At 39.6% G+C, this 23,697-nt stretch overlaps 1 protein-coding gene across 1 annotated transcript in view; it reads left to right on the top strand.

The window, feature by feature from the left end:
- SLC22A9 (solute carrier family 22 member 9) overlaps positions 1-12,904 on the top strand; it is a 34,684-nt gene extending 21,780 nt beyond the window's left edge. Inside the window, exons 7-10 of the mRNA XM_002821621.5 lie at positions 9,511-9,725; positions 11,126-11,234; positions 11,691-11,894; positions 12,817-12,904. Of these exons, the coding sequence (XP_002821667.4) occupies positions 9,511-9,725; positions 11,126-11,234; positions 11,691-11,894; positions 12,817-12,877 (589 nt within the window). The 3' untranslated portion in view covers positions 12,878-12,904. The remainder of the gene's footprint in view (positions 1-9,510; positions 9,726-11,125; positions 11,235-11,690; positions 11,895-12,816) is intronic.
- Positions 12,905-23,697: the final 10,793 nt, after the last annotated feature.

Genomic DNA, 23,697 nt, shown 5'->3' with positions numbered 1-23,697 from the left:
GTCTTCAGAAGTTGGGTAGGGAAAGGCTATCAGGTGGGGGCAGGACTAGGCATGTCTGAGCTCAGACTCTCCTTGGGTGGGTCTTACTGCAGCTGCTGTTGAGGATAGGGGTGAGGTTCCCAGGACAAAGGAGTTGTGTATTTAGGAGTATTATGGCTGCCTCTGCTGAGTAATGCAGGTTGTCAGGGAAGTGGGGGAAAGCCCACAGTCACAGGCCTCGCCCAGCTTTCATGCAATCCAAAGAGCTGGTCTCACTCCCATTGTGTCCCACTAACAGCACCGAGTCTGTTTTCCAGGCAGTGAGTGAGCAGGGCTTTAGAACCTTCCCCAGGCTACCCACCTCCCAGCTGCAAGAGAAAAGGGCATTAGTTCTTTCTCTGCCTGTGGAGTCTGCAGGCCAAATTCGCATTCTTTCCCAAGTTCTGGCCAGGAGGCTTCACACATCCAGTTCAAATTATTACAAAGTTCAGCTGGAAATGTCCTTCTTCCTGTGACATTTTTCTGCCTCTGTCCACAGCCCCCCACAAAGATCCCTGTAGTGCCAGGCAGGAATGGCCAGCTTGGGGGCCCAGCAAGCTCCCAGGGCCTTTCCTGCTGCTTCCTCTACCCCTATATTTCTTTAGGCTCTCTAAATTAACTCAGCTCCACATAAGGTCAGAAACATCCTGCAAACTAAACCTTCAGTTTCCCCAGTTGGGGTGTGTGTTTGGGGGTGGAGGATCTCCCTTTTCTACTTCTGCAGTTTGGGCACTCATAGTATTTGGGATATCTCCTGGCTCCTGCAGGAGCAGTCTGCTTCCTTCAAAGGGTCTGTGGGTCCTCTCAGGATTCCCGTTTTGTTCCTGCAGTCGTTCTGAAGCTAAAACTCATGACGCAAGCCCCCAAACACTGCTCTTCAATTGCATTTTCAACTCCAAAATTTCTGCTTCATCATTTTTAATTATTTCAATTTCTTTGTTAAATTTATCTGATAAAATTCTGATTTTTTTTTCTCTGTGTTATCTTTAATTTCATAGATTTTCCTCAAAAGAGCTATTTTGAATTCTCTGCGTGAAAGGTCACATATCTCTGTCTCTCTGGGATTGGTCCCTAGTGCCTTATTTAGTTTACTTGGTGAGATAATGTTTCCTGGATGGTGTTGATGCTTGTGGATGTTCATCAGTGTCTGGGCACTGAAAACTTAGGTATTTATTGTAGTCTTCACAGTCTGAGTTTGTTTGTACACATCTTTCTTGGGAAAGTTTTCCATGTATGCAAAGGGACTTTGGTGATTTGATCTGTTTTTCATCACTGCAGACATATATTCATTAGTAGGGACCCCAAGGCCAGTAATGCTGCAGTTCTTGCAGACTCACAGATATACTGACATCATGGTCATGGATAACATCCAGAAGAATTATCTGGATTACCAGGCAGATACTTTTGTTCTCTTCCCTTACTTTCTCTGAAACAAATGGAGGTTTTGTCTCTACACTGAGCTGCCTGGAGCTGGGGAAGGGGTGACACAAGCACCCCTGTGGCCACCACCACTAGAACTGCACTGTATCAGACCTGAAGCCAGTATAGTACTGGGTATCACGCAAGGCCCATAGTAATCACTGCCTGGCTATGCCTAGGTTTGCCCAAGGCCCTAGGGCTCTACAGTCAGCAGGTGTCAAAGCTGGCTGGGTTCATATTATTCCCTTCATGGTCACAAGTTCCCCACAACCACAGGTGGGTCTATAGATGCCATCCAGCAACCAGGGCCTAGAGTCAGAAACCTTTGAAATCTATCTGGTGTTTTATTCTACTGTGGCTGAGCTGGCACCCAAGGCACAAAAGAAAGTCTTTTCCATTCTTCCCACCCTTTTCCACAAGCAGAGGAGTCATCTCATGGCCACCACCACCCCAGGTTTATGGTAAGTACTACATGGTTATTGCCGATGTGCACTCAAGGTCTAGGTGTTCTTCAGTCAGCTTGTGGTGAATGCTGCTTCCAGGCCTGAGAATTACCTTTCAGGGAAATGGGCTCCCCTCTGGCCCAGAGCAGGTCCAAAACTGCCATCCAAGAACCCAGGCTTGGATTTATGGACCCCAAGACCCCTCTTGGTGTTCTATCCTACTGTGGCTGAGTTGGTACCTAAGTTGCAAGACGAAGCCTCCTTTAATCTTGCCTCTTCTTTTCTCAAGTAGGAGTGTCTCCTCTTAATTACCACAGCTGGAAATGTGCCAGGTCACACCTGAAGCCAACACAATACAGAGTCTCACCCAAGGCCAATCGTGTGAACTACCTGGCCACCACTGATGATTATTCAGGACCCAAGGTTTTTTAGTCAGCAGGTGATGAATCCCGTCAGGCCTGGGTCTTTCCCTTCAAGGTAGTAGGTTCCCTTCTGCCCCTGGAGATGTCTGGAGATGTCATCTGGGAGCTACATCCTGGAATGCAGGCCCCAGGATCCTATTCTACTGTGGCTGAAATAGTATCCATGTTGCAAGACAAAGTCCTCTTTATTCTTCCCTCTCCTCTCCTCAAGTCAAAGGGAGAATTCTCTCCTGGAGCTGCAAGCTGCTGGGGTCTCACTAGATCACAGGTCCCCCGAGTTCACTGACCCCAAGCCCAGCACAGCACCAGAGTTTGCCTAGGAATAGCAGTCCTTGTAGCCAAGACTGTCTTTTCAGTTTATTTAAGACCCCATAGCCCTTTAGTCCATGATGGTGAGGCTTGCCAGAACCCAGATTCTGACCCACTGGGATGGGCGATCCCCTCTGGCTAGGGCTGGTCTAAATGCTCCCTCCATGGTTGCTGGCTGAGTTCTGTCTGGTGCTGGTTTCCTCTGTGACAGGGCAGCACTGATTTCCAATGCAAAGTCCCACAATCACTGTGCTCTCTATCCCCTAAGCACACAAAGATGCCCTGCACTAGGCAGCCACTGCTGGGAGATGGGCAGGGTTGGCATTGGCAATTCAAGACAGTCTTTCCTATCCTCTTCAGTGTCTGTTTCAGTGATATGAAATTAAAACCAAGTACTGAGATCTCTCACCTTATTTTTGCCTCTTATGAAGCTGCTTTTTGTGTATAGATAATTGTTAAATTTTCTGTTTCTGTGGGAAAGATGACCTTAGAGGCTTCTACTCAGCCATCTTGCTCCTCCTCCTTGTTCTGTATTATTATTCCCTCAAAGAAACTTTCTACCTCAGTGTATGCATCCTTATTAAGGCAAATAACTCAGACTTTAAAATAATGTATCATCAGGTATTTTTGCAGGCCTCATATTAACCACAAAGCAAATAGTCTCTAATAGATACATAAAAATGAAAAGCAAGAAATTAAAACATACACCACACAAAGTCCTTATACACAAAAAAGAAAGGAAGAAGGTATATAGAGGACTTACAAAGTAACCACAAAACAAATAACAAAATGGCAGTTATAAATTCTTACCTATTAATCACATTGAATGTATATGGACTAAATTCTCCAATTAAAAGATATGGAATTGCTGAATGGGTTAAAAAACAAGGCCCAACTCTAAGTTCCTACAAGTAATATACTTCACCTGTAAAATTACACCTGCACTAGAAATGAATGGACGGAAAAAGACATTCCATGCAAACAGAGGCCAAAAAAGAGCAGGAGCTGCTATGGTGAGAATTCTACCAAACATTTAAAGAACTCATACCTATTGTATTCAAACTATTTGAGAAAATAAAGGAGGTGGGAATACTTCCAAACTCATTTCACAAGGCCAGCATTACCCTGATGCCAAAACCAGAAACAAACACACACAAAAAAGAAAACATCACTGATGAACATAGATGTAAAAATTCTCAACAAAATAGTAGCAAACAAAATTTTAAAACACATTAAAGAGATCATTCATCACAACCAAGTGTGATTCATCCCAAGGATGCAAGAATGGTTCTGCATAGGCAAGTCAATAAACATAAAACATAACATTAGTAGGATCAAGGACAAAAATATATAATCATTTCAACAGATGCCAAAAGCATTTGATAAAATTCAAATTCTCTTTATGATAAAAGCTCTCAACAAACTGAGCATAAAAGGAAAATACCTCAAAACAATAAGATCATATGTAACAAACCCACAGCTAACATCATAGAGAATGGGGAAAAAAATGAAAGCTCTTCTTCTAAGATCATGCAGAAGACAAGTATGCCCACTTTCACCACTTTTACTCAATATAGTAGTGGAAGTCCTACCCAGAGCAACTAGGCAAGAGAGAAAAATAAAAGGAATCCATATTGGAAAGGAAGAAATCAAAATGTCCTCATTTGCATATGATATGATTTTATATTTACAAAAACCTAAAGACCCTCTCAGAAATCTATCTGAATAAACAAAAAATTCAGTAAAGTTGCAGGATACAAAATCAACATAAAACATAATTAACATAACTATATTTCAATAAAGAGCAATCCGAAAAGGAAATTAAGAAAGCAATCTCATTTGCAATTCGTTACAAAAAGTAAAATACCTAGTAATAAACTACACCAAAGAACTGAAAGATTTCTACAATTAAAACAATAAGCTGATACAAAAAATAGAAAGACATCCCATGTGCGTGGATTAGAAGAATCAATATTGTTAAAATGTCGCTATTACCCAAAGCAATCTACAGATTCAATGCAATCTCTATCAAAATACCAATGACATTCTTCACAGAATTTTTTTTAGTCCTAAAAGTTACACAAAATCAAAAAAGACCCATAAATCCAAAGAAATCCTAAGCAAAAAAGAACAAAGCTGGAGTGGCTGAGCTAATTTGCATTCCCACCAGCAGTTTACTAGTGTTCCCTTTTCTCCACAACCTCACCAGCGTGTTAATTTTTGACTTTTTAATAATAGCCATTCTGACTGGTGTAAGATGCTATCTCATTATTGTTTTGATTTGTATTTCTCGAATGATTAGTGATATAAGTTTTTTTATATGCTTGTTGGCCATGTGTATGTCTTCTCTGGAGAACTGTCAGTTCATGTCCTTTGCCCATTTTTAATGGGTTTGTTTGTTTGTTTGTTTTATTGTTGCTTTGAGTCCCTTATAGATTCCAAACATTAGACCTTTGTCAAATGCATAACCTGCAAATATTTTTTCCCATTCTGTAGGTTGTCTGTTTACTCTGCTGTTAGCTTCCTTTGCTGTTCAGAAGTTCCTTGGTTTAATTAGTTCCCGCTTTTCAGTTTTTGGTTTTGTTGCAATTGCTTTTGGAGTCTTTATCATAAAATCTTTGCCAGGGCTGATGTTCAGCGTGGTATTTCCTCTTTTCTTCTGTGTTTTTAACAGTTTTACATCTTACATTCAAGTTTTTCATCCATCTTGAGTTGAATTTTGTATATGGTCAAAGGAAGGGGTCTAGTTTCAAAATTTTGCATATGGCTAGCCAGTTATCCAAGCACCGTCTGTTGAATAGGGAGTCTTTCCCCATTGCTTGCTTTTGTCAGTTTTGTCGAAGGTCAGGCAGTTGTAGGTATGTGGCTTTATTTCTGGGTTATCTAATGAATGTGTTGCATTGGTCTACGTATCTGTCTTATGCCAGTATCATGCTGTTTTCATTACTGTAGCCTTGTTGTGTAGTTTGAAATCAGGTAGTGTGATGCCTCTCACTCTGTTCCTTTTGCTTAGGATTGATTTGGCTATTTGAGCTCCCACGTAACAAACCTACATGTGTACCCCTAACCTAAAATGAAAGTTCAAAAAAAAATAAAGTTTTTTAACTAAATGTAAAATTATGTTTTAAAAGATCACATAATTAGTAAATGGTACAATCAGAACTTGAACACTAATCTGACATTAAATCTTGCACTTCTAGCCATTATACCATATTACTTTCCTTTTACACTATACTGTCTTCACTCAATATGCAATTATTTTGGAAATTAAGGACACTAAAATTCCCATAAACACTAACATTTTTAGAATACTTGTATGTTTGCTCACATTTCACCATTTTTTGAAGTTCACACATATACATGCTCATCAACTTTTGTTTCAGCTTCCCTGAAGGAAGATTTAAGAAGAAAAACACTTTCCAAAATATAGCAATACAAAAGATTGTTATAAAAAGTCAATGACATATAATTGACAATTGGATAAATGGACAGATTCTAAGAATTTCAGACTATTAAGTGAAATTAATATAGTCAGAAGACTAAAAGCCAAATAAATATATAAAAGTAAAAAAGAATTCCATATTAATCCATTTTCCAATTAAATTATCAAAGAAAAGAGAGAATTTTGAAAGCAGCAAGATAAAGTGACTTGTTACATACTAAGAGAATGTCCTCCATAAGATGATTGGGGTATGGCAGTTTTCTGCATAAACCTTGTAGGCCAACAGAGAGTGGGATGATATGTTCAGAGAGATTAAAAAATAAAATGCTAACAAAAATTACTGTATCTTGCATACCATCCCTCAATAATGAAAAGAAATACTTTCCCACACAAACAAAAGTTGAGTGAGTCTGTCAGCACCCTATGTGCATTATTATTATTTCCAAAGGGAAACCTTGAACTTTAAAAAATGGCACTAAAGAGCAGCATGAGAGCATATGAACGTATAAAGCTCACTGATAAATGACTAATATGCAAAGTCCAGTACTAATATTATACTCAACAATAGAAAACTGAAAACTCTTCCTTTAAGATCAAGAACAAGATAAGGATTCTACTCTCACCACTTCTATTCAATATAGTACTTGAAATCCTAACGAGCAATTAGGGAAGAAAAAGAGATAAAAAGATAAGAAAAGGAGATAAAATATGAACTCTTTTATGGAGGATTAAACACATAAAAAAATGAAATAGTATCTTATACCTATTAGGATTATCATTATCAAAAATAAATAAATAAATAAACAAGAAATAATAAGTGTTCAAAGGATATGGAGAAATTGGAACCCTTGTATACTGTTGGTGGCCATATAAAATGCTACACCCACCATGAAGACACTACGGAGGTTAGAACTACCATATGATTCGGTATTCTCACTTATGGGATCTCAATTCTTCAAAAAAGAATTGAAATCAGTATTTGGAAGAGAGATTTGCACTCCCGTATGCTCACTGCAGCATTATTCACAATTGCCAAGATATGGAAGCAACTTAACCATTCATTTACATATGAATGAATAAGCAAAATTGTTATATACATATAATGGAATATTAGCCTCAAAAAAGAAAGAAAAAGGTCATACCCAACATGTATGAACCTTGGGCTAGCACAGAAGAACAAACACTGTCTGATTTCACTTACATGAGATACCTAAAAAAAGTCAACGCATAGAAGCAGAAAGTAGGATGGTGGTTTTCAGGGACAGGGGACAGAGGGGAATGGGGAGTTGTCATTTAAGGGCATAAAGTATCAGTTATGCAAGATGCAAATGTCTTGGAAATCTGCTGTACAACATTATACTTACAGTTAATACTGTACTGTACCTAAAAATTTGTTAAGTAGGTAAGTCTCTCAGCTTAAGGAGATTTTGGGCTGAAATGATGGGGTTTTCTAGGTAAATCTCATGTTATGTATTTTTATCACAATATTTTAAAAATAAATAAGTGTTTTGAGAGCCCCCAGCTAAATCTGGATTTCAGTACCAGAGTGGTTAAAAACCATGCTCTAAAAAGAAAATGAATGGGAGCTGGGTGTAGGGGTTTACAGTGTTCACGCAATACCTTTCCTTCAGTGGATGGCCTGATGCCTAGTTGTTTGACCCTTGACCAGGGGAACCTTCACACAGGAAGCTTGTTTATACTGGCAGATGCCCTTGGGGCTCTTATCTGACCCATGTCCAGTTTATGTCTGCCTGACAATTGCTCTGGCACTGGTTGCCTGACATTGTGTTCTCACTGCAGTCCTAGGGAAAACCCAGCCTGAAACAGCCTGAAACTGTCTGTTTTTCAGACAGAAAGCGTAAATTCAGTACACCACCACAAGAGGAAGCAAATTCAAAGACGTCTACTTACAGATCCTGGGAAAGGAGAGAATAATGAATTGGGAGGGCAGTGTTCTGTCTCCAGGTCAGATGAGGCAGAAATGAAGAAACTGGCAGAGAGACCAAAATCTCAGAAATCACCACTAAAGAACTTATCCATGTAACCAAACACCACCTGTTCCCCAAAAGCTATTGAAATAATAACAATAATAATAATAAAAGGAATACATGGCAACTAGCAGTTTATATAAGGAAATCAGGTGTGGGTCACTTAAAGTTTGCAGGAAAATGCCTGAATAGTTCACTTAAAGGAAGCAACAGGAAAGCAGGGAACCCAATCCGCTAAGCAGGAGAGATGACTCTAAGTTATCGCTGGCTTCTGGCTTGAGCCGTTTGGAAATGGTGTGAGAACTAGAAACTGTGTCAAGGGCAACTAAGCCCTGCTGTGGTGTGAGACAGTTAAACTTGTAATCAAAATGAACAATGAGACAACATAAAATTGTAAGAATTCCTTCTAATAAGATACATATGTATTCTGAAAATGTAATAAGAACTATTGACTCCTTTCTATGCTGATAAACAAAACCATCACGAGGTTATATGCCATTAAACATAAGTAATATAAAAATAGGTTTCCTTGTTCCATTCTGGATTTACTACCCAGGACCACCTACACAGTGAATGCTGTGGATATACAATCTGTCACTCAATAAGTTGTACACTTTAGTGACATTTCTGATTGTAATGGAGGTAAATGGACATTTCAGCTCCTGAGGTACTCACTGGGAGTTTGACTAATATCTGTAAATTTTTACTTTTAATTTTATGGCCCTCAGGATAGTGAATTGTCTTGCAGTGGTTTTTGTTGTCATGTGAGCAAATTGGCTTTAGAATACTAATAAAAGCAATTAGTTATAATAAATAAATAAATAAATAAACCACAGGCCCCATAGTTTAATCCTCCATAAAACACTTGCTGTCTTCCAAAAAAGTAATGACAGTTATGACCATCATCATCCTAACATCATTTTATGGTAATTTAAAAATCAACATATTGTGGTATCTTCAGTTCTCTTTGACACTTATTTTAGCTTTGAGAGACAGGACTTGGTGGTTGAAATATGAGTTTGAGACTTGGTTTGCTTTTGCGGAGGAAGGTGGCAGCATTTTCAAATGGAACTCTCTTCTTTTCCCACACTTGTAGTCATCATCTTTGTAGGTAGTATTATACTTTTGTCTCATTTTTATCAAATAGAAGCTACTGAAGGTACCTTTGAAAAGTCTTCAGAAATTATCCTGCTTCATAAGACGCAGTCTGTATCTCTTTCTGAACATATTTAAGCATCTAACTTCCAGCCTCTTCTCTAGTATTAATAACTTCTTCACAAAGAGTTCTGTAAAGTTATCATTATCGCTTAATAGATTTTTTTAAATCATATTGCAAGAAAATATTCCACAAAATAGACCCAGGCTTTATACTTTAAAAATCCCTAGCTGCCTGGGCCAATATTATTCTCATTTGTAGGATGTAGGCTCCACAGATTATAATATGTGCCTTTCCTTTTTAATCATCACAGATTTGCAAACTTCATGGCCTATTTTGGCCTTAATCTCCACGTCCAGCATCTGGGGAACAATGTTTTCCTGTTGCAGACTCTCTTTGGTGCAGTCATCCTCCTGGCCAACTGTGTTGCACCTTGGGCACTGAAATACATGAACCGTCGAGCAAGCCAGATGCTTCTCATGTTCCTACTGGCAATCTGCCTTCTGGCCATCATATTTGTGCCACGAGGTGAGAAAAGATCACAGGTGGAAGAAAGAAAATGCCTTTCCCTCTTTTCTCAGGGATTGTACTGATCACACCTATCTGAAGCCAGAAGGAAAGGGAGAATTGGGTTCTCAGGATTTCCTGACACCAATCTGGGGATTTGGGACAGATTCTGCCACAAGTTGCTGGAAAATGAGTCAAAGATGAGTAAAGGTTGGCTCTATTATATGGTTGTCCTCATCATATTCAACAAATACTAAGAAACTGAAGCCATTTATTTCTGACAGTTTCTCTACAACAGCAATCAATTACTTACTCTTTGGCCAATCAAACTTTAAATGAGTATTGAGGTATAGGCCTTGTCATTGTTTCCCAACATGAGGACATAATACTGCTACTTGCTCTGTCTGAGCTCTTTCTTACTACTACAGCTTCAGTGACAAAGTATTCCCTAATTCCCATGTGTCTACTTGTGTGCCTTGTATTAGGTCACCATAACTGCAATCCTGGTTTAGGGGAGTCATCTTGACTTCAAGGGAACAAAAGTGCCCCATCTTTATGTAAAGAACTGTACATTAGAAATGAAGAAATTGTCAGTTAATAGCCTCTTGTAGATTCTATTTTAAGAAACTAACTGATCATATGTAATAAGTAAGGGAACCCAGGTGGCCACCAGTCTTCACCTAACTCTTAGTGTAGTAGTGTATTTAACAGGATCCCAGATTGGTGTGCTCCACTCCCCCTCTTGAATGCCAGCAATGATCCAAGTGTGCTACAAAGCAACAGCACCCTCCAATGTCATGAGGCTGTGACAGGATTTCTTCAGTTGGATAGAAACAAGCCTCTGAAACTTCCCTTCAGTGCTTTCCAAAGTCTGACTTTTTTTCCTCTTTTCGAGGTCCTTATTCCTAATCCTTAAAACATTAATACTCTCTAGCTTCTCTTCTAACATAGACCCCCTGATCTTTTATGACTCTCTTCTGCAACCCTAGCCCCATGTCAATACTGTGTATGTACCTAGGTTTTAACGGCCAGGAGAACATGGATGGGTCTTATACTCCCAAGTATTGCCCACATGACAGTCCTATGTTCTACCAGGTAGGCAGAGGAGTCTCTGGATGGAATAAATGAAAAATCATTCAGCTCAACTCACACACCTCTCTCTTGCTATGGCATATCTCTGATATATAGTGAGAAGTGAAGTAATAGCTCAGATCCTTTTTATGCATTATTTAAACCAAGGTGAAGATAAATCACGTTTCTCAGCTATCAGCCACTGCATATTCTTTGCCTCTATGCAGTTTCCCTACAGTACACTTTACCCTTGCAAACACCTCCAATACAGTCCTTTTCACTTCTACCTTGGGGGATGCTGATTCCTTCAGCTCAGATTTCCTGAGGCCTTGTGTTCTTCCTTTCTCCAGAAATGCAGACGCTGCGTGAGGTTTTGGCAACGCTGGGTTTAGGAGCGTCTGCTCTTGCCAATACCCTTGCTTTTGCCCATGGAAATGAACTAATTCCCACCATAATCAGGTACAAAACCTTATGTATGCCCTGTCAGGTTCAAAATGGACCTTTCTCAGATAATTGACACTTTTTGTGGGAAGAAATCTAAGACTGGTTCATTAAGAAAATAAATTGTAACAGTCATAAACACAAATAATTGTAGACCAACTTTATCTCAAGCTGACTTTTTGCCACTATATTAAGTCCTTTGATGTATTACAGTATCCTACATAACCTTCTGAGCCACCTGAGAGGTTGGTGCTAAGGATAGCAGTATTTCCTAAATGATGGAAATGCATCTAATGCACTTGTGAACTGAAAAAATTAATTGCTAGCAAATAAAAGTGAAAATTTCAAACACAGGAGTATTTCATCACCTCTGTGTGTCTAAATGTTCCCCCATAATTAGAGCAAAATGATAAATCACAAATTGTCTGTGTGGATTTTTAACAGATATTCTTCTATTGCTGTTTCCACTCAAAGGGCAAGAGCTATGGGGATCAATGCAACCTTTGCTAATATAGCAGGAGCCCTGGCTCCCCTCATGATGATCCTAAGTGTGTATTCTCCACCCCTGCCCTGGATCATCTATGGAGTCTTGCCCTTCATCTCTGGCTTTGCTTTCCTCCTCCTTCCTGAAACCAGGAACAAGCCTCTGTTTGACACCATTCAGGATGAGAAAAATGAGTGAGTAAATAGCCCGGTTGCCCCTCAGAAGATCTGTGTGCTATAGGTCTGTGCTGAGGAAGGCAAAATACCATTTAGGGCCGCTGTCCTCTCAAAAGGCTTAGACTTAGGATTTTCCCATGTAATCAGTGCCTTAGGTCTAGGTACAGCCTCATGCTTTCCCACAGTGACCTCAGACATCCCCTGAGGCTCTCCAGATTACACAGACCAGCTCTGCCCAGCTTGTCAAAGGAGGCTTCATAGCGAAGAAGCCAAAATTAGGTCTCCTCTTCCCTCCCTGCCCTAGTGTGATATGCACACTCTTGAAGGTATTTTACAAATATGCAGAGATCCAAACACCAGATTTTCATCCCTGGGGAACCCTCAAACCAGTGGGTACCTGTAAGCTGTCTGAGATTGCCAGTGCTTACAGGCCTGACTACTAGGCCACTGAAGAATTTGTGGAAGAGTCTGCAGATGCAGGGGTATCCAATCTTTTGACTTCCCTGGGCTACAGTGGAATAAGAATTGTCTTGGGCCACACATAAAATACACTAACACTAATAATATCTGATGAGCTAAAAAAAAATCACAAAAATATCTCATAATGTTTTAAGAAAGTTTACAAATTTATGTTGGGCCACATTCAAAGCCATCCTGGGCCACAAGCAGCCTGTGGGCCATAGGCTGGACAAGCTTGCACCAAGGTGTCCAAGGATGACAAGTAGAAGGTATCCGAGCTGCCTTCCCAGATCCTAGTCTGGGAACTTCATCTTTTACTTCACAAGGTTTACTCAATCCCTTGGGGGCAAAGATATGGTTTTTACCAAAGCTAATGGACAAAGAATCAACATGCCCTAAAGAATGCAGGACTTATATGTTTAGTCCATGTCTTTTCATTTTTGTGATTTTTTGTTTGTTGGTTTCTTTGTATTTGTTCTAGGAGAAAAGACCCCAGAGAACCAAAGCAAGATGATCCCAGCATGGAAGTGACGCAGTTTTAAGGAATCTCAGGAGCTGACTGCTGATCAATGAGCCAGATGAAGGGAACAATCAGGACTATTCCTAGACACTAGCAAAATCTAGAAAATAAGTAACAAGGCTGGGCGCGGTGGCTCGCACCTGTAATCACAGCACTTTGGGAGGCTGAGGCGGGCAGATCACGAGGTCAGGAGATTGAAACCACCCTGGCCAACATGGTGAAACCCTGTCTCTACTAAAACAAATATAAAACTTAGCTGGGAGTAGTGGCACATGCCTTTAATTCCAGCTACTTGGGAGCCTGAGGCAGGAGAATCACTTGAACCCGAGAGGTGGAAATTGCAATGCGCCAAGATTGGGCCACTGCACTCCAGCCTAGTTGCAGAGCAAGACTGCCTCAAAAAAAAAAAAAAAAGAAAGAAAGAAAAAAGAAATAATAACAAGATATAGTGAATAAGTAGATTCACTTCACAATTGTGGTACTAAATGACTAAATATAAGCTATCAACAAATAATTGTAAGAAAAAGTTTGAAGAAAATTATATAACACTTTAAAATAAATCATAATAGACTATTTATATAGTTGTAGGTCCATAGCAAGTTTCTGGATAGGAAGATTAAATAATATTAAACACAATTATTTGATAGAGTAACTGGTGGGATAATTACAATGAAAAATCTGATACTTTTACAAAAACTTGAAAATAAATTCAAATTTATCTAGGAATTAATAGTAGACATTTGGTTCAGAAAAAAGAAGATCAGGGAGTGAAAATGTGGCTGTCAGGTAAGTGGGGTAGCGTGCACAGAACTTTATCATAAGTTGTAATATTCATAACATTATTAGCAGATGCATTTACAAAACAAAGAAATTCAAAAGTAGACTTTAGTATGTATAACATTTAATGTGTAACAATTTCAGCATTGTACATTCTTAGAGGAAAGACCTAATTATGGAATAAATAGCATTAGCCAACTAATCAGAAATAAATGACTAACAATTCAACTTTATATCCTGTATTAGTCAGGGTTCTCTAAAGGAAGAGAAATAATAGGATATGTGTGTATATGAAAGTGAGTTTATTAAGAGAATTGACTCACACAGTCATAGGATGAAGTCCCACGCTAGGCCATTTGCAAGCTGAGGAGCCAGGAAGCCAGTCCAAGTCCCAAAACCCCAAAAGTAGGGAAGCCGACCGTGTAGCCTTCAGTCTGTGGCCAAAAGCCTGAGAGCCCCTGACAAATCACTGGTGTAAGTCCAAGAGTTCAAAAGCTGAGGAACTTGAAGTCAGATGTTTGAGGGCAGGAAGTATCCAGCATGGGAGAAAGATGAAGGCTGGAAGACTCAGCAAGTCTGCTTTTTCCATCTTCTGCCTGCTTTATTCTAGCTGCACTGGCAGCTGATTAGATGGTGCCCACCCAGATTGAGGGTGGGTCTGCCTCTCCCAGTCCACTGACCCAAATGTTAATCTCCTTTGGCAACACCCTCACAGACACACCCAGGAACTATACTTTGCATCCTTAAATCCAATCAAGTTGACACTCAATATTAACCATCACATTTCCTAAACAAATATACCAATTATTGATTATGATTATGGCAATCATTTCACATTGTATACATACATGTATCATCACACCATACATCTCAAATATATGCAAGTTTTATTTGTCAATCATACTTCAATATAGCTGAGAATAAGTTAAATGGAACAAATAAACCATGATTTCAAAGGAGTCTTGGCTACCAAAATTCGAAGAAGAAAAACATGTTATTAATAGGAAAGTAAATTCCAAATAAACGTATATATACTTGACTACTCATTTAAGCCTTCTGTGAAGAAAACCCAAGAAATTATGGGAGAAATCTATAAAAATATACAACAAAATGATTAAAAACATTAAATTTTCATGGCAGACCTCAAAGTTATTTAACTGTCTTCTTTGTAATTGTATTCTAAGTTGAAGCAAGGAATATACAACAGCTTAAAATTTTATAAACTATATAATTTTTTCACAGAATTCAGAAAAACAATTTTAAAAATCACATGGAACCAAAAAAAGAGCCTGCATAGCCAAAGCAATAGTAAGCAAAAGGAATAAATTGGAGGCATCACATTAACCAACTTCAAATTATACCACAAGTCTATAGTAACCAAAACAGCATGGTACTGGTATAAAGGTAAACACATAGACCAAAGGAACAGAATAGAGAGCCCAGAAATAGAGCCCTATACTTACAACCAACCTATCTTCAACAAAGCATACAAAAACATAAATTGGAGAAAGAACATCCTGTTCAATAAATGGTGCAGGGAAAACTGGATAGCTACATATAAAAGAATAAAACTGAATCCCTATCTCTTGCCATCTACAAAAATCAACTCAAGATGGATCAAAGACTTAAGTTTAAGTCCTAAAAATTCTAGAAGAAAATCTGGCAAAAACATTTCTGGACATTGGTCTAGGCAAAGAATTTATATCTGAGACCCCAAAAGCAAATGCAACAACAACAAAAAATAAACAAATAGGATCTAATTAAATTTTAAAAAAAGATTCTTCACAGCAAAAGAAATAATCAGAAGAGTAAACAGACAACCCACAGTGTAGGAGAAAATATTCACAAATCATGCATCTTACAAAGGACTAATATCCAGAATCTACAAGGAACTCAAATCAGCAAGAAAAAACAATCTCCTCCAAAAGTGGGCAAAGGACATGAATAGACAATTCTCAAAAGAAGATATATAAACAGCCAACAAATATATGGAAAAGATGCTTAAGTGCAAGAAGGGCCATGGTTAAAATGTCAAAAACAAACAGATGTTGGCATGTATGTGTTGAAAAGGGAATGCTTATACACTGTTTGTGGGAATGCAAATTAGTACAACCTCTCTGGAAAGCAGTTTGAAGATTTTTCAAAGAATTAAGAGTAGTAGAGAAAATAGTGGATGTACCATTCAATTCTGCAATCCCACTGCTGGGTATCTACCTGTATTAGTCTGTTCTCACACTGCTATAAAGTACTGCCTGAGACTGAATAATTTATAAAGGAAAGAGGTTTAATTGAGTCAGTTCTGCATGACTGGGGAGACCTCAGGAAACTTACAATCATGGCAGAAGGGGAACCAAATATTTCCTTCTTCACGTGATGGCAGGAAGGAGAGTGAGTGCTGAGCAAAGGAGAATGCCCCTTATGAAATCATCAGATCTCGTGAGAACTTACTCACTATCACAGAAACCGCAGCACGGGGGTAACTGCCCCCATGATTCAGTTACCTCCCACCAGGTCCCTCCCATGACACGTGGGGATAATGGGAACTACAATTCAGGATGAGATTTGGGTGGGGACACAGCCAAATCATATCTCTACCCAAAGGAGAAAAAAGCCATTTATATCAAAAAAAAACCACCTGCATGCATGTTTATTGCAGCACAATTCACAATTGCAAAAATATGGAACCAACCTAAGTGCCCAGCCACCAATCAGTGGATAAATAAAATGTGGTACATATACATCATGGAATACTACTCAGCCATAAAAAGAAACAAAATAATGTCTTTTGCAGCAACTTAGATTGGCTGGAGGCCATTATTCTAAGTGAAGTAACTCAGGAATGGAAAACCAAATATTGTACATTCTCACTTATAAGTGGGAGCTAAGCTACAGGTATACAAAAGCATATGGAGTGGTATAATGGACATTAGATACTCAGAAGGGGAGGTTAAGAAGGTTGAGGGGGAAAAAACCTACATATTGGGTACAATATACACTACTCAGGTGATGGATGCACTAAAACCTCCAACTTTACCAGTATACAATTCATCCATATAACCAAAAACCACTTGTATCGCAAAAGCTATTGAAATAAAAAATATACATATATTTAAAATTCAGATGACATCCACTCAGGAAAAAAATTATAAATTATTGTTATATTTTAAATTACAAAATACAAGATAAATTTTAGAAGACATATATATTTAGATTTCTTATGTCTATGAAAAAAGAATACATGATTCAATATACTATTGGGGAACACCAAGGACATATAATTTTCAAAGGACTAAAGTCACATGACTAAACATTTATGAAAAAGTGCGCAAACCTATTGGAAATAGAATAGCATAAAAGGTCCAGAAATAAATCCAAGCATATGTGGCCAACTAATTTTGAACAGGGACACCAGAAAGACATAATTGAAAAAGGGTACCCTTTTCAATAAACAGTGCTAGAAAAAACTGTATTTCCACATGTAAAGGAATAAAATCAAATCCTTATCTTACACCATATACAAAAATCAACTTAAAATGAATAAAAGGCCTACATGTAAGACCATAAAACTCTTGGAATAAAACACAGGAGAAAGAAGAGAACGCAGCTCCTTGACGTTGGCTTTGGCAACAATTCCATTCCTTGGATAATACACTAAAAGGTCATGCTACAAAAGCAAAAATAAATAGATGGGACTACATTAAGCCAAAATGTTTCTGCACAGCAAAGGAAACAACAAAATGAAAAGGCAACCTATGGATTGGAAATATTTGCAAACTATATATCTGATAAGAGGTTAATATCCAAAATTTATGTAAAAACTCATACAACTCATTAGTAACAAAACATAATTCAATAATAAATGGACAAAATACCTGAATAGATAGTTCTCCAAAGATGACATAAAAATGGCCAACAAGTATAGGACAAGGTGCTCAACATCACTATTCATGAGGACAGAATAATGCAAATCAAAACTACTATGAGATGTCACCTTATATTCCTTAAAATAGCTAGTTTTTAAAAGGTGAGTTAACAAGTGTCATCAGAGCATGTACTTAGGCACTGTTGGTGGAATGTAAATTGCTGCAGCCATTAGGGAAAACACTATGAAGGCACCATGTAACAAAACTTCACAAGTATCCCCTGAACCTAAAATAAAAGTTAAAAAGAAAAGATTCCACTTTAAAATTAAAGATAGAACTACCATGAGATCCAGCAACACCTCTTCTGGGTATATACCCAAAAGAAATGAAAGTACCACCTTGTAAAAACATCTGCACTCCCATGTTCATTGAAGCATTATGCACAATTACCAAGATACAGAAACAATCTAGGTGTCCATCAACAGATGAATGAAAAAGGAAACTCTAATGTGTATACACACACACACAAATAATATTATTCAGCCTTTAAAAAGGAGATACTCAATTGTACCCTAAATCTCAGCATCACACAATATATCCACATAACAAATCTGCACATGTGCCCCCTAAATCTAAAATAAAAATTGAAATTATAAAAAAAAGATAAAAGGAGATTCTGCCATTTGCCACTACATGGATGTACCTGGAAAACATTAGGCTAAATAAAATAAACCAGACACAAAAAGGAAAACATTGCATGACCTCACTTATATGTGGGGAAAAAAGCTCAAATAAATAGAGATAGAGAATAAAATAGCAGTTACTAGAGACAAGGTGGGAAGGAGGAAATGGGGAGATGTAGTTCAAAGTACAAGATATGTAGGATAAACAAGGCTAAAGAGCTAATGTACAACATGAACCCTATAGTTGATAATAGAGTATAGAATTCAGAATTTTTGCTAAATGACTAGATTATAGATGTTCTTGCCACAGAGTGAAAACTAAGTTAACTATAGGAGGTGATAGATATGTTAATTTGCTTCACCATGGTAACTATTTTACACACACACACACACACACATATATAACTCTCATAGCATTATGTTGTATACCTTAAATATACACAATTACATTTATTTTTTAAAAGAAAACTCATAACATGAAAAAAATTATTAATTCATCATGTAATAGCAACTAAGCAGTATGCTAGAAGCTCTGAATGCACAGAAGAAATGAAAAAAGACATCACACAGATTTAATAGATATGAGTATTTGTCTGCAAATATAGATGTAACGTCATGTTTTAGTTGCTACCAGTAACAAAATTTCAATTTAAATTCCACCTTGCCTCTGGGTTGGTTAAAAAAAAGAAAAATGCAAATAAGTTATTTTGAGGAATTATTTCCACAAATCTTTCACATAAAAGCTATCTAGACTCCACAGGCACATGCAGAGTGTGTCAAGAAATAAAGCAGTAATAATGGAAGATTGCACTCATTATCAGTTATCCGCTTAGAGGTTATCATGTAACTACTGAGCCTGCACACGCTCAGTGCTGAAACTCTACCATTCCCATCACAACGGGGCATTGAAATGGGGATTCTGGTGTGGCCACTCACTTCCATTTGCAACTACACTGTTAGGAGTTCTCTGATTCCATGGGGTATCCTAAAGGTGAGTACCGGGTTCTGGTTCCCCCAGGACCCACAGACACTCCTCCATCCTCACCCTTCCCAAATACTCAACTTATTTTGATAAACTCTTTAGCTCTTGCACAGACCCTCTAGTTACATTGTCAATTTAGCTTTTGAAAAAAAATAGTCTTTAAGACTTCTTTTGCTTATCAGCTTCAAAACACCTTCCAAGGGATCAAAAAGTAAAGACATGACAACCCGCAGGAATGTGGGAAAGAGGATATTCCAGGAAATCATCCATAATGGATATCATGAGTTTATCCAGTCTTATTCTTGTGCCTAATGAAATGTTTGATAGCCCATTATGATAAAGACTACATGGCATCTGTTTCTGTGCATCACCCCAGAAGATAGTGGTCAGTTCATAAAACACGATGTTTCATGGAAGAGAATTTCCCACAGGTCTTCATGAGTCTTTAAAGCTACAGACCAGTGCTTGTGGCCCAACAGATAATATTTTTACTGGAGAAATATAGTGAGCACAACTGTAGAAAAATCTACTATGGTGGGGTGAGTGAACGGGTTTCCTTTCCATTTGACTTGGAGTAACAGAAGCATTCTTCAAAGACCTAGTTAATACTTTGCAGTGATTATCATTTTGAAATAGGATTATCAGTGAACATCTGTAACTCACTCTTTGTTGTCCAGTGTTTCCTGAATGGAATTTTGTAAAAAGAAAAAAAATCAGAGAACTAATGAATACATTTGAAATCATTGGGGAAATGCTGGAAATTAGGGATAATTATCTCTCCTAATTGTGGTAAAGGGGCTTCTTCCTGGACATGGATATTCATAGCCTGTTATCCAAACCCTCCTGAGCCATGGAGCTATAGATATTTTTTGAAAGTCATGTGCTATAAATCATGATTCTAATAATTATCTGGATATAATACCATGGAATCCAGTCTTAATTTTGTAAAGAACAGTACATAAAACAAGTGCAGCTAGAGAAACACAAATACCACAAGATCTAACTTATTTATGGGATCTAAAAACTTCAAACTCAGAAGTGTGCTGCCAGCAAAGTGGCAGAATAAGAAGTCATCCACTTGTATCCCCCAAAACAACAAGAATTCTGTACCTGTCAGCAAAGAAAAAGCCTCTTTACAGGAGCTGGGGACTGAAGTTGAAGTTTGTGAAACCCCAGTGGAGCCCAAAACTTTGAAAAGTCATTTTAAGAGTGTAGGCCCACACCCAGATGGCCGGCCTGCCAATCATGTTCCTGCATTGAAAGTTTGAAAGAGCCTCATTTCCCAAAGGGCTTAGCTACAGCCTTGTATGGCCTTGACCCTGGAACCAAAACTATCTGCCAAAGCCTCCAAGAGGAATCACAATAGTATCTTGGCAAAAAGGTTTGACTGCCCACCAACATTGGTCTCAGCAGTGGACTGGAAAGTTACCCTATAAAAGCTACAGTTCCCCTCAACTGTGGTCACAGCTTGACACTGCTTGCACAAGGCCTCAGAAAGAGCTCTCATGTGTGACACTAGGACAGGCTCGAAAGCCTCTGTTACACAGCACAGTCTAAATGGGCTCTATCTTTCAGCCCAGGCATTATCTTGCCCAAGCAGAGAATGGCTGGGAGTCACCCATCTGAGCCTCCATAACAGGCTTACTAGGTTCCAACTCATTGCAGAGCCTGAAGGAACCAATCTCAGCTCAAGTCCATTGGTGCCACAGCCAGGGAATTATCTGACCTGTACAAGGAACAGCTGGGAGACATACCCATCTGAAAAACTGGGACAGGCTTGCCAGCGTCTGTTCCATAGCAGGTCCTCAAGGGGCCCAGTCTTAGACCCAGCCCCTCTTGCTGCAATGAGGGAATTATCCCAAAGGCACAGGGATCTGCTGGGAAATTCACCCCATCTGAGCCTCTCTGACAGACTTATTAGACTCTGTCTCACAGAAATTCTTGAAGGGGCACAGTCTCAGCTTCAGCCTCTTACTGCCATAGCCAGAAAACTATCCCACCTATGCAGGGAACTGCTGGGAAATGCACCTATCTGAAGTAACAGGACAGGGTTTCTAGCTTCCATCCCATAGCAGATCCTAAAAGGGTCAAATGTCAGCTCCAGCCCCTGTCACTGCAGTCAGGTAACTATCCTACCTGTGCAGGGAACTGCTTAGAGATGTACCCGTCTGAGCCACCAGAAGAGGCTTGCCATCCTCTTTCTCACAGAAGATGCTAAAAAGGCCCAGTCTCAGCTCCAGCCCTTTTCTGCAACAGCCTGGAAACTATCCTACCTGTGCGGTGAACTTCTGGGAGATGCTGTCGTCCAAGACACCAGCACAGGCTTGCCATCCTCTGTCCCACAGTAGGACATGAAGAGGCCTTAGTGCTGCACTAGATCAAGCACTTATGAATCTAGCGACCATGACAAAGAGCGTGCTCAGAGTTGCTGGATAGACCTCTTGTACAAGAAGTGTCACAGAGAAATCCAGACTGTGAACACTAAAATAAATATCTATTTCTTCAATGAATAGACATTGATGCACAACCACAAGAATCAAAAACAATCAAAGAAAAATGATGTCAGAAGATGGCCCAATAGGGGTCAGGAGCCAAGATGGCCAAATAGGAACAGCTCCGGTCTACAGCTCCCAGCGTGAGCCACGCAGAAGACAGGTGATTTCTGCATTTCCATCTGAGGTACCGGGTTCATCTCACTAGGGAGTGCCAGACAGTGGGCACAGGTCAGTGGGTGCATGCACTGTGCACGAGCTGAAGAAGGGCGAGGCATTGCCTCACTCGGGAAGCACAAGGGGTCAGGGAGTTCCCTTTCCTAGTCAAGGAAGGGGGTGACAAACGGCACCTGGAGGTTCGGATCACTCCCACCCAAATGCTGCACTTTTCCGACGGGCTTAAGGGATGGTGCACCAGTGGATTGTGTCCCACACCTGGCTCCGGGGGTCCTGAGCCCACTGAGTCTCACGGATTGCTGGCGCAGCGGTCTGAGATTGAGCTGCATGGCGGTAGTGGGGCTAGGGGAGGGGCGCCCACCATTGCCCAGGCTTGCTTAGGTAAACAAAGCACCCTGGAAGCTCCAACTGGGTGGAGCCCACCACAGCTCAAGGAGGCCTGTCTGCCTCTGTAGGCTCCACCTCTGGGGGCAGGGCACAGACAAACAAAAAGACAGCAGTAACCTCTGCAGACTTAAATGTCCCTGTCTGACAGCTTTGAGGAGAGCAGTGGTTCTCCCAGCACGCAGCTGGAGATCTGAGAATGGGCAGACTGCCTCCTCAAGTGGGTCCCTGACCCCTGACCCCCAAGCAGCCTAACTGGGAGGCACCCCCCAGCAGGGGCAGACTGACACCTCACATGGCCGGCCAGGTACTCCAACAGACCTGCAGCTGAGGGTCCTGTCTGTTAGAAGGAAAACTAACAAACAGAAAGGACATCCACAACAAAAACCCATCTGTACATCACCATCATCAAAGACCAAAAGTAAATAAAACCACAAAGATGGGGAAAAAACAGAGCAGAAAAACTGGAAACTCTAAAAAGCAGAGCACCTCTCCTCCTCCAAAGGAATGCAGTTCCTCACCAGCAACAGAACAAAGCTGGACGGAGAATGACTTTGATGAGTTGAGAGAAGAAGGCTTCAGATGATCAAACTACTCTGAGCTAAAGGAGGAAATTCAAACCAATGGCAAAGAAGTTGAAAATTTTGAAAAAAAATTAGACGAATGTATAACCAGAAGAACCATGCAGAGAAGTGCTTAAAGGAGCTGAAGGAGCTGAAAGCCAAGGCTCAAGAACTACATGAAGAATGTAGAAGCCTCAGAAGCCGATGCAATCAACTGGAAGAAGGGGCATCAGTGATGGAAGATGAATGAAATGAAGTGAGAAGGGAAGTTTAGAGAAAAAAGAAGAAAAAGAAATGAACAAAGCCTCCAAGAAATATGGGACTATGTGAAAAGACCAAATCTACATCTGATTGGTGTACCTGAAAGTGACAAGGAGAATGGAACCAAGTTGGAAAACACTCTGCAGCATATTATCCAGGAGAACTTCCCCAATCTAGCAAGGCAGGCCAACATTCAGATTCAGGAAATGCAGAGAACACCACAAAGATACTCCTTGAGAAGAGCAACTCCAAGACACATAATTGTCAGATTCACCAAAGTTGAAATGAAGGAAAAAATGTTGAGGATGGCCAGAGAGAAAGGTCAGGTTACCCACAAAGGGAAGCCCATCAGAGTAACAGTGGATCCCTTGACAGAAACTCTACAAGCCAGAAGAGAAAGGGGGCCAATATTCAACATTCTTAAAGAAAAGAATTTTCAACCCAGAATTTCATATCCAGCCAACCTAAGCTTCATAAGTGCAGGAGAAATAAAATCCTTTACAGACAAGCAAATGCTGAGAGATTTTGTCACCACCAGGCCTGCCCTAAAAGAGCTCCTGATGGAAGCATGAAACATGGAAAGGAACAACCATGTTCCTTTCATGATATCAGTCACTGCAAAAACATGCCAAATTGTAAAGACAATCAAGGCTAGGAAAA

Source organism: Pongo abelii, chromosome 9 (genome assembly GCF_028885655.2).
Source record: "Pongo abelii isolate AG06213 chromosome 9, NHGRI_mPonAbe1-v2.0_pri, whole genome shotgun sequence".
In the NCBI taxonomy this organism is placed as follows: domain Eukaryota; kingdom Metazoa; phylum Chordata; class Mammalia; order Primates; family Hominidae; genus Pongo; species Pongo abelii.
This window is presented reverse-complemented; position numbering and strand designations above follow the sequence as displayed.